Here is a 15,280-nt window from a genome sequence, read left to right on the forward strand (position 1 = left end):
TCTCTCTCCTCTGTTCTCATCCTCCTAGATCTATCTGCTGCCTTTGACACAGTAAACAATCAGATCCTCCTCTCCACCCTCTCAGGGCTGGGCGTCTCAGGCTCTGCACACTCTTGGATTGCATCCTACCTAACAGGTCGTTCCTACCAGGTGACGTGGAGAGAATCTGAGTCTGCACCATGTATTCTCACGACTGGTGTCCCCCAGGGCTCGGTTCTAGACCCCTTCCTCTTCTCTCTGTACATCAAGTCACTTGACTCTGTCATATCCTGACATGGTCTCTCCTATCATTGCTATGTGGATGACACTCAATGACTTTTCTCCTTCCCCACTTCTGACACCCAGGTGGAGACACGCAACTCTGCGTGCCTGGCAGATATCTTAGCTTGGATGTCAGCACACCACCTCAAGCTCAACGAGACAGAGCTGCTCTTCCTCCCGGGGAAGGCCTGCCCACTCAAAGTCCTCTCCAATACAGTTGACAACGCCACAGTGTCCCCCTCCCAGAGCGCAAAGAACCTTGGCGTGACCCTGGATGACACTGTGTCGTTCTCTGCAAACATCAAAGCAGTGAATAGTACCTGCAGGTTCATGCTCTAAAACATCCGTAGAGTACGACCCTACCTCACACAGGAAGCAGCGCAGGTCCTAATTCAGGCCATCTGGACTACTGCAACTCGCTGTTGGTTGGTCTCCCCACTTGTGCCATCAAACGCCTGCAACTCATCCAAAAGGCTGCAGCCCGCCTTCCTAAATACTCCCATATTACCCCACTTCTGGCTTCCAGTCAAAGCTCGCATCCACTAGAAGACATTGGTACTTGTCTATGGAGCAGCAAGAGGAACTGCCTCTTCCTACCTTCAGGCTATGCTCAAACTCTACAACCCAAGCAATCTGTTCTGCCACCTCTGGTCCATTACAAGAGGGCAGTGCAGCTCCCCCTCAGCCCAGCCCAAGTTCTTCTCTGTCCTGGCACCCCAATGGTGGAACCAGCTTCCCCCTGAAGCTAGGACAGCAGAGTCCCTACCCATCTTCCCCCTGAAGCTAGGACAGCAGAGTCCCTACCCATCTTCCCCCTGAAGCTAGGACAGCAGAGTCCCTACCCATCTTCCCCCTGAAGCTAGGACAGCAGAGTCCCTACCCATCTTCCCTCTGAAGCTAGGACAGCAGAGTCCCTACCCATCTTCTCCCTGAAGCTAGGACAGCAGAGTCCCTACCCATCTTCCCCCTGAAGCAAGGACAGCAGAGTCCCTACCCATCTTCCCCCTGAAGCTAGGACAGCAGAGTCCCTACCCATCTTCCCCCTGAAGCAAGGACAGCAGAGTCCCTACCCATCTTCCCCCTGAAGCTAGGACAGCAGAGTCCCTACCCATCTTCCAAAAACATCTGAAACCCTACCCCTTCAAAGAGTATCTTAAAGAATTCCACAGTACCCCCACTCGCACCCCTCCTCAATTTGTGTAAATAATATATATATATATATATATATATATATACACAATTAAAAAGCCGTGAACTAACACTCGCACTTGACTTTTTCCCCCCTTACTAGCTCTGACTTTGCTGATAGCTACTTTATTGAGGAAATATGTAGATACTATGACTGAAATGTGGTTGTCCCACCTATCTATCTTAAGATGAATGTACAAAGTGGATTAAAGCATCTGCTAAATGACTAAAATGTAAATGTAAGACCAGGCTCTTTTGACTAAAGTGCCTCTTCATACCCAGAAAATGGTGGATAACATGCTGGGGCCTGTAGTTGGGGCCTGTCGTGAGAGAGACAGTCTGTGCCAGCCGTATTTCAGAACCTCTCATCCCCATTTTAACAAGTCAGTCGCTCCCCGCGTGGGGAATGCCTAAAACAGATGCAGCTGTCTCTTGGTTGGTGGAGGAGTTTTGCAGGGAGTGACGGGAGACTTGGCTGTGTTAGGGTGAGCCTGGCAGAGAGGGATGCAGAGGGATGCAGGCCAGCCACAGCAGCACTGGGGAGGAGAGGAGAGGGAGCCACTGCAACGGCCAGGCAGCCAAGCTCTTGACCCAGGACTCAGGGCAGGGCGGACCCATAGACTCACACAGACACACAATCTCACCTCAAACACATAATGAAAGTGAGATATGGAACAGAGACAGAGCACTGGCAAAGACACCAGTGGAGGAGCTGACTTGGACCGCCAAGACAAGGCTCTGGGGAAGAGACCGCTGAATTACAGTAGTAGGAGTCTATGGTTTTACCCTGTCAGAACTGGGACCTGTGTTAGCCTACATGTTGAAACCACACTATTTTCAGCCTTTAAGAGGTCATTTTACCCTTATACTCTTGTTGTTTGAAACCATACGAAACCATATGGTACTATTGAATACATTCACAGGGAAATGTTTCTTTAACTGGTGTGAAGAAAGTTTAAAGGAAGGAACAGGAGGGTCATCTGTTATGTAAAGGGTATAGGGCCTAGGCTAGTACTCTATCCTCAGTGTTCAATAAAAACACAGCAAATGTGAAATAAAAAGAGAGGTATAATGCATGTGAAAGTCTTGACCAGAATGGCCATCAGTGGATGTTGAGGATCGGGGGGGTTCATTAAGTTACTGTTACGGTAGATGTGGTAAAAGCTTTATCTCCTAATTATCCACAGAGCACTCAAAACACACCCTCCTTGAGGTGGATCTTCAGCCCCACCGTCACCCGCCAGCAGAAAAGTGTGTGGTCAGAGATTGCCCTTCAAAAATACACACACCCTTCTCAAGTGCCTATCCTTGTCATGTAAAGAGAAAGAGCAGCTCAATGCAATTCCAGCCATAAAATCAGCTTTATTTTAGCATCCATCTGAAATGTGTAACCACATTCAACGTTTTCTGTGGCTCAAATCTGGGTTTTCCTTCTTTCAGCGTAAAACCTGGATCGTGTATGAGGCGCACCGTATTCAGTGACAAGGTCCAAGCCTTTCACATTAAGCTCATGATTCATAGGTAGGGCTCAGTCTTTCCACTGTTAAGAGACAAAGGGGTATCCTAAAGAGACCTCGTTTAGTCTCTATGCATCGGTCAAACACACTTTACAGTGCACACTACACTAACACTGTTGTACTCACTCTCATGATGAAGGCTTTTTATGAAGACAAACATCTGTTAACAAGTAGAGATATCCTGACTATAATATATGTAGGAATATGTAACTTTTCCTCTTTGTGTTATACAGAGGGGAGAAACAGCACCTGAAATAACACGTTTCTTGGTAGGTAGAGTCAGTAGCACATGCACTCATGACAAGTTCAAACAGTTCCCACCAAATTGTTCTGTTTCAGGGAAAATACAGGAAGCCATAGAAGAAGCCATAGAAGAAGCCACAAAGTTTTCCAGCTGCCATCTTTAGTAGTAATGCTGATCAAAAGAGCTGCTTCCAACTCATTCTCTCTGTTCTTTGCTTACTCTTTGCTTCCTCATATCAAAGACCCCAAATAACACATTTGTCACTTTACAATACCTGTAGAGATATCCCTACACCCTATGTAAGATTGTCCTCTAGTGTACTGTAGAAATATCACATCAACTCAACCAGAGTAGATAGTAGAGCGTATGGGTACCGTGTCCAGTAACAAAAAGCCATGAGACAAGAATGGTGGATTTGAGGATGTGTCCCATGGATCTGAGTGAGATGTGTGTGAGCCCTGTGGAATTTAAGGCATCCCATGGAAAGCATCAACTAAAAGCACCCGTGTAGAGAGAAGAACTGTGTTCTCAGTCTAAAGTAATGTACTGTGGGCTCCAAAATTACTGGCACCCCTGACTGGCAATACACAAACAATACTTTAAAAAATATAAACATTATAATTATAGAGATAAACTCAAAATACCAACATGTGAGAAATACTGTACTTTATTAATGTTTCAATGGAACCAAATAAAATCATACAACTATTTAATACAAAATACATTTCACCAAAATCAAACTTTCAAAATTATTGGCACTCCTCATTTAGCAAGGATAACAGCATGGAGTCTTTTCCTGTAATGTTTGACAAGGTTAAGGAACACATTTGAAGGGATTTTGGACCATTCCTCTATGCAGATCCTTTCAAGATCCTTCACATTCTCGGCTTTGCGCTTACCAACTGCCCTCTTCAACTCAGCCCACAGGTTTTCCATTGGACTGAGGTCTGGCTACTGAGATGGCCATGGCAGATCATTGATTTTGTTGTCACAGAACCATTTCTGTGTGGATCTTGAGGTATGTTTGGGGTCATTGTTTTGTTGGAAAGTCCACACACGGCCAAGTCCCAGCCGTCTGCCAGAGGAAACCAGATTGTCAGCCAAAATTGCCTGATACTTGGTGGATTTCATTATGCCATCAGTCTTAACCAGTGCTCCTGGACCTCTGTAATTAAAACAGCCGCAAAACATCACTGACTCACCACCGTATTTCACCGTGGGTATGAGGTGCCTCTCCTTGTATGCATCTCTGTTTCAACGCTGTCACGCTCTAACCTTTATTTCCTTTGTTTTGTCATTATTTAGTATGGTCAAGGCGTGAGTTGGGGTGGGCGGTCTATGTTAGTTTTTCTATGATTTGGGTATTTCTATGTTTCGGCCTAGTATGGTTCTCAATCAGAGGCAGGTGTCATTAGTTGTCTCTGATTGAGAATCATACTTAGGTAGCCTGGGTTTCACTGTGTATTTGTGGGTGATTGTTCCTGTCTCTGCACCAGATAGGGCTGTTTTTGGTTTGCCACGTTTATTGGTTTGTAGTGTTTTTTATTAAACATGAATCAATATAACCACGCTGCGTTTTGATCCTCCTCTCCTTCAAGTAAAGAAAACCGTTACAAACGCCAAACATGCTGATGCTGTATCTGACCAAAATGTTAAATTTTGGTCTCATCTGACCAGAGCACCTTCTTCCAGTCATAATTTAAATGACGTTTGGCAAACTCCAAGCGCTTGCGTCTGTGTCTTGGGGTCAGAAAGGGCTTTCTTCTGTCAACCCTTCCAAAGAGCCTGTGGTTGTGGAGGTGACGTCTGATAGTGCTTTTTGAAACCTGGTGACCCCAAGACGCCACCAAGGCCTGCAATTCTTTCACAGTGATTCTTGGGGATTTTGTTGCTTCTCTCACCATCCTCCTCCCTATCCTGGGGGGCAAAAATGCATTTGCGTCCTCTACCCGTGAGGTTTTCAACTGTTCCATATCTTTTGAATGTTATAATAATTGCCCTGACAGTGCTCAATTGTATATACAATCGTTTGTGGATGTTCTTGTAGCCATTACCAGATTTATGAAGGTCTACAACTGTCACGCCCTGGCCATAGAGAGGCTTTTATTCTCTATTTTGGTTAGGCCAGGGTGTGACTAGGGTGGGCATTCTAGTTTCTTTATTTCTATGTTTTCTGTTTCTATGTTATGGCCGGGTGTGGTTCTTAATCAGGGACAGCTGTCTATCGGTGTCTCTGATTGGGAATCATATTTAGGCAGCCTGTTTTTCCACCTTCGTTGTGGGTAGTTGACTTTGTTAGTGGCCTGTATTGCCCTAGTAAGCATCGTTTTTGGTATTACTTGTTTTTGTTAGCGACATTTCTAACATTAAAAAGAAATGTACGCTCACCATGCTGCACCTTGGTCCGGTCATTTCCCTGACGACGTTCGGGATAACAACCATCTGTCTCTTTTGAACTGCCAGTTATTTTGTTTCCTTCATGGTGTTGGATGACAAAGGGATATTGCATGCGTGTTACCTCATTTTTATACAAATCACATTTATTTATCACATACATATGGTTAGCAGATGTTAATGCGAGTGTAGCGAAATGCTTGTGCTTCTAATTCCGACAATGCAGTAATAACCAACGAGTAATCTAACCTAACAATTCCAAAACTACTACCATAAAAACACAAGTGTAAAGGGATAAAGAATATGTACATAAAGATATATGAATGAGTGATGGTACAGAATGGCATAGGCAAGATGGTATCGAGTACAGTATATACATATGAGATGAGTAATGTAGGGTATGTAAACAAAGTGGCATAGTTTAAAGTGGCTAGTTATACATGTATTACATAAAGATGCAGTAGATGATATAGGGTACAGTATATACATATGAGATAATGTAGGGTATGTAAACATGATATTAAGTAGCATTGTTTAACATGTTTACATACCCTACATTACTCATCTCTACTCATCTACCCTCGTGAAACAGGAAGTGAAGTAATGGCTCAATATAGTTCCTTATGACTTAAATAAGAGGAATTTAATTCCTGGTTAAATTTTGGTAGATGTGATTTATTTTGTGAAACCTTGATTTGGAGGACATAGATTTTTTATGAAATCAATAAATGATTTTGGTGGGTTTAATTGAAACATTAATAAAGTACAGTATTTCTCACATTTGTATTCTGAGTTTATCGCTATAATGATATTGTTTATATATATTGTTTGTGCATTGCCATTCAGGGGTGCCAGTAATTTGAGCCCACTGTATATAATACATCTATTGCATTTAGCAAAGCCTTTTATCCAAATCGACTTACAGTCATGCGTGCATACAATGTTATGTATGGGTGGCACCGGGAATCAAACCCACCATCCTGGCGCCATGCTCTACCAACTGAGCTAACGGGACTGTAACAAGACTGTGGTAGTAGAATATGGTTTACTACTCTCTCACTGACAGAGATAGACACCTCTCTAGCTCTGAGAATACCTCCATGCCGGATGGTTCTAGTGCTGCTATGAAACCTGGCACCATTCCGTTAAATTTCTTACGAGCCTTAGGAGATCACAGTGGGCCACACGCCAAGAGTCATTCAATGTCATTCATTTCACCGTTTATGTTGAGCTATCTAATCAAGTGTGTAGTGCAATTCCACAGTTATGTTGAGCTTTTTAACTAAGAGTGCATTGCATATAACCCAGTTCCACAGTCCTGAGGCGGCTCATTGGAGACAAGGCATCACAGCTGTAGGAAGACCAATCTTAATACAAAGCAAGACTCTGAGCACAAAGAGACTACAGAACAGACCAAGTGTTTAGCCAGCTAAGCTCTCCTACATTCAGCATGCAGCCTGCCTGTCTCACAGTAAGCACAGGGACTTAATAGGGACCAATATAAGCAGGCTGACTGGCATTTTTAACCGATGACTACTGGATATCTGCCAAATCCTTTTTTTATACTATCTAGGGCCATTTTGAAGAAAGAAGATGTTCCGTTTTTCTGACATTCTCTAATAGTCTGATACTCAACTCACTGCCTGACTAACAGTATGAGCTCTGAGACATGGACCTAAAGGAAATGTCACCGTGTTTACTGAGCTATAAAGGCTGACTGATATATCATCAAAGTAGGTCAGGAACATAAGCAAGAAGCATGCAGGGACACCTTAGGTCAGAGGTCAGATTGAGAGCTAGGTTGTTTATCATATTGATCCGGGATGGACCACACAAAAGGCATGTGTTTAGCCAGACTAATAGAAAGAGTAGAGGATCAATATTTATTTATTCAACCTGTATTTAGCCAGGTAAATTATTGAGAACAAATTATCTACTGCAATAATACAGGGATTGTCACTGAGCCTAATTTAGGTCAAACTTGTCTGTGTCTGGAGTGTGTATTTAGGACTGTAGAGCTATAGGGGTATGAGTGTGCAGGATGCCAAGCTCTCCAGGATCTGCAGTGGGAAACTCTACTTATCTACTGTGTGTGTGGTACACATAAATAAACACACATACTTCTGCATTACTCGCTCCAGCACAACCTCTCATCACATTTGAAAATCACCCCCATCCGCACACACACACATACACACTCACACATACCCTGAGCTTATAAAACACAGCAACACAGAGTTCAGATAGGATAAATCTGATTGAGCTCAAAGAGAATGCAGCCATAAGCCTCTGCAGACACCTTGCGAAATAAGAGAGTCAAAGTTTAACCATACAATGTAAAGAGATGCCTGCTGCAAACTGACTCCAGCTCCACACAGAGGGCAGAATAAACAGAGCCTTTGGTTACAGCTACAGTAGGAGATGTGATTTTATTGTACGTAAGCAAAAAGGGCCAAGGCAGGAAAAGCAGATGTTTCAGTGTCTATGTCATCAGTCTACTTTGGTCTCCTCAATATAATTTATGACAGCATCTCACTGCTTCTATGGGATGTGCTCTGACCTGCTGAATATATTCCCTAGGTGAGTATACACCGAAATCAGGCCTCAATACGTTCCCTAGTAGGGAGAGAGAGAGAGAGTACAGAATGGTCCCTGGTTGGTTTAGCTCACAATGTGTAGCAGATGGTGAAGTTACTGTCGGAAATACTAAAGCTCTGTCGGAAATGCCTAGGCTTTCTGGGTAAGTGGTGTTGACGTTGGCGTTGGTTCAAATCCAGGGTCCGCCTTGGACAGAGATGGACCGTGTTATACACAAGTAAACCTACTGGGAAACTCACTGCAGGGTATCAGAGACAGAGAGCCAAAAAGGACCCAGACACATAGAGTACAGTACACACTGCAGTTCATACCACACCCACAGACCACAGCAGTATAAGCTAGAGTACAGTCCAATACAGTAGAGTACAGTACACACTGCAGTTCATACCACACCCACAGACCACAGCAGTATAAGCTACAGTAGAGTACAGTCCAATACAGTAGAATACAGTAGAGCAGTCCAGTCCAGAAAGTCTAGTCCAGACTACTGTCCATACCACAACAGTGTAAGTTTCAGTACAGTCCAGTTCAGTCCAGTGCAGTACAGTAGAGTACAGTACAGTGCACACTGCAGTCCATACCACACCCACAGACCAGCTGCATGAATACTGAGTGAGATCCCACCCCGGCCATATAAAAGCGGACCACTCCCTCCATGGGGTCAGCTAGTCACCACACTGCCCAGAGATCTATCGGCTGGAGGGCTGGAGGTCTGGTGAGAACACTGGCCCCTGTGATAAATCACAATTTCACTGGTATTAAAAGTGGAAATTACTTAAAGCTAATATGAGATCAGAGGGACTCTTTATCTTGATTAAATCTTAATATAGTAAAGATCTCCATGGGGGAAAAAATGTGGTTGAGAGCGCAGCAAATTGGGTTGAAGGGAGACTCAAAGGCAAGCACGAGTTCCTAGAGCGCAACTTGGAAAGGGTTCACTCAGAATTGTGGCTTAAAATCATATTGGAAAAACATCTCTAAGGGTTCAATCCTGATGAAATAAGAAGTAAAACGTATCCAGCTGCACACTGGACACGGCCAGTCAATAGCACAGGTTTACACAGGGACTGTTGTCTTTCCAAGTTCTGGCCACAGGTGTGTTTTAGAGATGTATATAAAAAATCAAGTCAAAGGAACAAATATGTCCATCATAATCCTTCATTGAGATCCCAGATCCTGGACTCAGAACCCAATCACCCCAAGCTGACCTCTGTTTAACTCCTTATGGACAGATAACAGTGTTATACTCTGCTGCCCTCTGCTGGTTATATATAATTGATTAAATGTCTTTAATAAAATGTGCTGTCATCTTGCATTTGGGTGCAGTTGATCTTGAGAACTCTTTTGGGGCCGTGTTTTCTCGTGTATGAAGGTTTGTGTGGAATGATGTCAACATTTCATCTCAATGAATTAAGCTTTTCTTTCCTCTGATTCCATCCATCCTGTCACTGTTCGGTTCTATTCTGAGTGGTTTGGCTGGAGTACACAGGCCTGGCCAGGCCACTGGTAAATGAGTTAAGCGTCCTACCTGACACCTCCCCGCCACACAGATGGAAGTCTCGTTCTGGCCGCACGGCGTCCCATCGATGACCCTATCCGACTGACGCACGTAGAAGCGGAAACCGATCGCACGACAGTTGAGCTCACAACGCTGGTCCCCTGAAACTGTGACAGAGGAGACACAGAAATGAATGATTTGATTTGATTTATGAGTACAAAACATTATCTCTCTCTGGTAGGGTGCCTGGCAGGGCTGTAAATGTACATTGTTCAATGTAGGTGGACTAGCTGGGTAGACTGCTGCATTAGAATTGTGATCTAGTGCAGTAATTGGTGAAGAGATGCAGAGTTGTTGTTTTCTTCCATTGAGCCATGCTGCCATCTAGCAACTGATGGAGTGGACTAAATACTGGCACGTCCTCACAATTATCCTGTGATTACAAGTGATGAGTAAATCAATGTCTGCAGTGTGCCTTCTACAGTAATGCTGTGTTGTGAAATGTAATGCCAAGCAACAACGAGGGATTCAAGGAAAGCTAACCAAATTCTTAATAAATCCAAGGGATCAAGGGAAGTTAACAGGTTATTTGCTCCTCTCTGGTGATCCATTAGTGGTAATTAGAACCACAGATCTCTGGGTGCTGTCTCTTGTGTGGGAGGGAGGCAGATGCCCTCCAGGCCTGGAAACCATTGGGAGTTGGCAGGCAGTGGGGTGTATGTAACGTCAGGTTTGTAATCCACCTGCACTTGGACTTCACTCAGATGTTTTGTCCATTAGCTCATGAGGTTACAAGGACAGCTACTGCTAAAAGTGTTGTAATTGCATGTTCATGTGTTTGAGATAGGTATCAAGCAAACTTGACCTGTCCTCATCAACTAAAGTGAAGTTATTTGAGCTTTATTCTAGTCATACGTCTGCAGTAAATACCATTCACTCCAACAGAGAGAAGAAAAACATCAAATGTTAATCAGTATCCTGAAAGTAATTGTTTATCCTTGAGGTCTTTTGACTGTTGCTTGGATACTTAAGACACCTAGATCTCTAAACAGCTAAACAACATCTGGCAGCTCAGGACATTCATCAAAATGGCCGCGACAGGTGACATACTGTGGTGCTTACATCACCTCACACCTTGGATAATATTGTCCAACACCAAGGCAATATGAAAAACATGACAAGACCCTCCCATACCTTCATTGAAAGGCTCCCACTCGTACAGACGACCCATGAAGGGATAGTTGTTGTAGGAAGAACACTGCACCGCTCTGATGTGTCTGCTGGCTGGAGGACAGGCCTGGACAGACATATAGACAGATAGAGAGTGAATATGTGTCCCCCCGGCCTACTAAGTCCAGAAATGGCCACATTCTCCCCCAAGGTAAATTCCAGTCTTTACAATCGCAGCCCAGCATTGTCAACCATGGCAACATCTTCACTATATCTGTCTTATCAGACCTCATCTTCCTTTATAACCTCCATGCTTTACCCTTCATGATTGATTTAGCTGTTTAGCTGTGGGTTACAGTGAGGGATTCATTCATAAATGATCATAAGTGATGGCTGAACTGTTCTTACATCGGTGTTGCAAATCTTGTACTGGTTGTGCTCTCCCACACAGGAGGAGGTGGGCAGTGGGTTGTAGGGCCGTCCAAAGGGTTGCTGAGCTGCTGAGGCCTGGCTGGATGAGTGCTGCTGCTCCTGCCTAGGTTGGTGCCTCTGGCTGGGCTGGTAGAGTGAGGAGGACCAGGGTGGGTTAGACCTGGGCTGGGGGGCTGGGTTGGGGTTAGAGTCAGGGTTAGACCTGGGCTGGGGGGCTGGGTTGGGGTTAGAGTCAGGGTTAGACCTGGGCTGGGGGGCTGGGTTGGGGTTAGAGTCAGGGTTAGACCTGGGCTGGGGGGCTGGGTTGGGGTTAGAGTCAGGGTTAGACCTGGGCTGGGGGGCTGGGTTGGGGTTAGAGTCAGGGTTAGACCTGGGCTGGGGGCTGGGTTGGGGTTAGAGTTAGGGTTAGCCCTGTGCTGGGAGGCTGGATTAGGGTTAGACCTATGCTGGGGGGCTGGGTAAGGGTTAGGGTTAGAGTTAGGGTTAGCCCTGGGCTGGAAGCCTGGATTAGGGTTAGCCCTGCGCTGGGAGGCTGGATTAAGGTTAGACCTATGCTGGGGGGCTGGGTTAGGGTTAGAGTTAGGGTTAGCCCTGGGCTGGGAGGCTGGATTAGGGTTAGCCCTGGGAGGGGAGGCTGGGTTAGGGTTAGACTTGGACTGGGAGGCTGGGTTAGGGTTAGAGATAGAGTTATGGTTAGCCCTGGGAGGGGTGGCTGGGTTAGGGTTAGACCTGGGAAGGGAGGCTGGGTTAGGGTTAGACCTGGGTTGGGGGGCTGGGGGCTGGTGATGGACTGGGCTGTAGCTGTGGAGATGGGGGTTGTTGTAAGGCGGACGGTAGGGGTTAGGCCTGTGGCCTCCGTGCCTGGTGGCTGACGGGCTGGGGTCAGAGAGTGGGGAGCGTCTCTGTCTGTGGGAGAGACCAGTCCCTGTCTCTATCCCAGACCTCTGGCCTGTGTCTGTCTGGAGAGACACAACATAAGGCATCCTCCCATAGCCATACTTCCCTGGAATGATGGGACTGTCACTGCCCTTCCTGAAAACACACACACACACACACACACACACACGGGTAAAGACAATTGTCTGTGCTAAATAACCTCCACTTACGGCACTTGTTTACATTCAAAATGTGTTGACTGGACTATCAAAGACTGTCAAACAAAATGTCAAAAATACACAGCGGATGGAAGCGGATGGATATTACTATCAGCAAACAAGCGCCGAGCAGAGAGCGCTTTGTCTGGAGACTTGGATTCCTACGTCAACAACCCCCATTACTCAACTGTCAGCTCTATTTATTTAAAAGCTTTTTAACTCGAGCTCACAGGAAGGAGGCCACAAACCCGACAAGCACAAGCCGAGCCATTGACTCCATCCATAAAAGAATAGCTTTACACTGGAGGGGAGTCCAATGGACCATGGGGTGAGCTGGAGCTCCACAGGGACACTTTTAGACTGGGCTGCTCAACATGCAGGGCATTAAACACAGGTCAGACTGAAAGACAGAGACAGGCCCCTGTCTGTATGGTGTGATAGATACTGTACCTGCGTCCAGCATTGGCCTCTCTGTCTCTCTGCTGGTCTCTCAGCTCTCCTCGGCTGGCCAAGCTGGTGTTTCTGTTGGACGGTGGGGGTCTCCCAGGGTTGGTGCGGTGCAGTGGGACAGTGGGTCTTAGGGCAGACACTACATGGCCTGGGTTCTGGTTGGGGTGGTGGCCATCTGGCCTGGAGGGGTAAGCAACAGCACCTATGGAGGGGGTGTGGGAGGGTAGGCAGGGTCGGTTCTGTTCCTGAACCCCTCCCCCACAGGAGCGGGAGCAGGAGGACCAAGGCCCCCAGGAGCCCCAGGTGCCTGGGGCCCCACCCTGCACTCCTTCAGCCTCCTGCTGCTCTGCCCTTTGAGGAACCTGCAGGAACATCCTGAGTTAAAGCCCTACACCACCCACAGCATGGATAACATGAAACAGATACCACTTAAGAGCAGAGTAGAGAAGAAAAAGAATAACATCATTATTCATGAAAGACTTGAAGCCAATGAGACAATGACCTCATGTCATCAACAACGGTTTTCTCTCTCCCTCGCTGTGTATTCGATGAGCTTCTGTTCATGTCGGATAAAACCCAGATTTGTCTGATTAGAGGTTGTCTGTTACTCTCCCATCCCCTACTGACTACCTGCATATCCTCTGTTGACTCTAGCCCTCTGTGTAAAGCTGCCAGAGATGTATTAGCATCTTAGTGGCTATCACTGCACTCTCTGTCTCAGGACCCTGCGCCAGCCAACCCTGCCCTACACCAGCCAGCTTTGCCTGAGGAGCCGCAAAGAAGGAAATCCAGCTCCTTAAGAGCCACTTTGTCTACATTCATCCTGTCCTCTGTGAGCTTACACATGCACATGGCAAAGGCTCAGCCTCCCTTTGGCGTTGAGAAGACTGTAAGAGAATACCCAAACGGTAGGGATAGTAGGGAGAGTTGGCAGATAGCTATCCTTCTGTCAGTCACCGACATGGGGCTATTCAGAGATCACTCAGACCATGGCCTCCTCCTCGCTGCAGCCTTTGTAACTCTACTCCACTGTCATCTCCAGGGTCAGCCATGGGTCAAACAGCTAGACTCCTGGAAACGCAAAGGGCCAACAGAGACAAACTCTCTCCCAGAGAGGAATGCCCCATCCGACAGTTAGCCTGTCCATCAACACTATCCACAAAGTACAGTTATAAATATTGGTCCATCATTCATTTGCTCTCTCTCTCTCTCTCTCTCTCTCTCTCTCTCTCTCTCTCTCTCTCTCTCTCCCCTCCCTCCCTCCCTCCCTCTCCCTCTCCCTCTCCTCCCCCCCTTCCCAAGCCACTCTTCATTTCTCATAGCACTGAGGTTGAAGGGGATGTATTGCTGACTGCTGGCTTGATCCTCTACATGTTCCCCAGTGTTGGACAGCGTATTTTCACTGCTGCTCTCCTGTGAGTGAACAGATTTACACCCGGATCGGATTCCCCTGGGGGGGCATCCTTCCTCAATGACTGATTGCATGTTTAAATGGCCCGAGATAGAATAGCGTTGTATTTAATGGCTTTGTGGTTGAACAATATCATCACGGCAGCAGACACTATAAACTTCCCCTGTACAGTTGAAAGGACATGCATCCTCTGTGAACTGGAAGGTGCTAATTGGCTACAGTTATGATCGGAAGACAAGATCATGCCTTCTTTGGCAGTTCAGATTCCGTCTGTGCCAACCGGCGTGAGATGATGATAAAGGCGAGTGAAAAATTGATTCTCAGGCTGCAAACACATGAGGGAGGTCTATCGTCCTGCGCTTGGGGATGTCAAACAGACCACACACATGTTAAAACTCCACCCAGCACAACCCCCTCCCTGCTCCCCTTCTCCCGTCTGCTGACCCCCAGCCACTCTACTGACCTTCCTGTGGTCTATAGTGAGTTGGCAATCCAGGGGATATGGCCTGAGCAGCAGCAGAAGCATGGAAACTCTGTGTGTGACAGATAGCATACTGAGCTATAATACATTTAACAGCTTTTTTTACAGAGAAAAAGCATTATAATCTTAAATGGAGACAATTAAAACAAAATTATTAAATTGAGTCATGCATAGTGGGTGATCAGCAGCTGCAGTGTGATACAACATGTTTAAGATGAGTCTGTTCAGTGTACACCAAAGTGATTGTAAGTGACAAGTGATATCTCACCTCAGAATCCAGATACAAAGTCCCCTCATATCTCCTAGATTTTGAGGGCTACAGTACCTAAAAAAATTGATATGTTGTATTTGCAGACATAATGACATTAATAACATAGCAATAAAGCAGTAATATCATATTTAATACAACACTTTCTCCTCAAGACCACATGCAGTGTCTGGTCTGCTCTTTAGTGCCTCAGTTTGTCTGAAGGTCCTGACCATAGACTCAGGGGAACATGGCTTCTGCCCACTTGACCATGTGTGTTGACCCTTGACCCTTA

The 15,280-nt window shown here is 46.0% G+C and overlaps 1 protein-coding gene across 1 annotated transcript in view; it reads right to left on the reverse strand.

The window, feature by feature from the left end:
* The window catches only part of LOC135557493 (thrombospondin type-1 domain-containing protein 4-like), a 47,316-nt gene extending 32,257 nt beyond the window's left edge, over positions 1–15,059 (reverse strand). Inside the window, exons 1-7 of the mRNA XM_064990799.1 lie at positions 15,007–15,059; positions 14,721–14,790; positions 12,847–13,208; positions 12,062–12,334; positions 11,279–11,504; positions 10,895–10,997; positions 9,731–9,867 (exon numbers count right to left, since the gene is read on the reverse strand). Of these exons, the coding sequence (XP_064846871.1) occupies positions 9,731–9,867; positions 10,895–10,997; positions 11,279–11,504; positions 12,062–12,334; positions 12,847–13,208; positions 14,721–14,790; positions 15,007–15,035 (1,200 nt within the window). The 5' untranslated portion in view covers positions 15,036–15,059. The remainder of the gene's footprint in view (positions 1–9,730; positions 9,868–10,894; positions 10,998–11,278; positions 11,505–12,061; positions 12,335–12,846; positions 13,209–14,720; positions 14,791–15,006) is intronic.
* Between the last annotated feature and the right edge of the window lie 221 nt (positions 15,060–15,280).

The sequence above is a fragment of the Oncorhynchus masou genome, chromosome 2 (assembly GCF_036934945.1).
Source record: "Oncorhynchus masou masou isolate Uvic2021 chromosome 2, UVic_Omas_1.1, whole genome shotgun sequence".
In the NCBI taxonomy this organism is placed as follows: domain Eukaryota; kingdom Metazoa; phylum Chordata; class Actinopteri; order Salmoniformes; family Salmonidae; genus Oncorhynchus; species Oncorhynchus masou.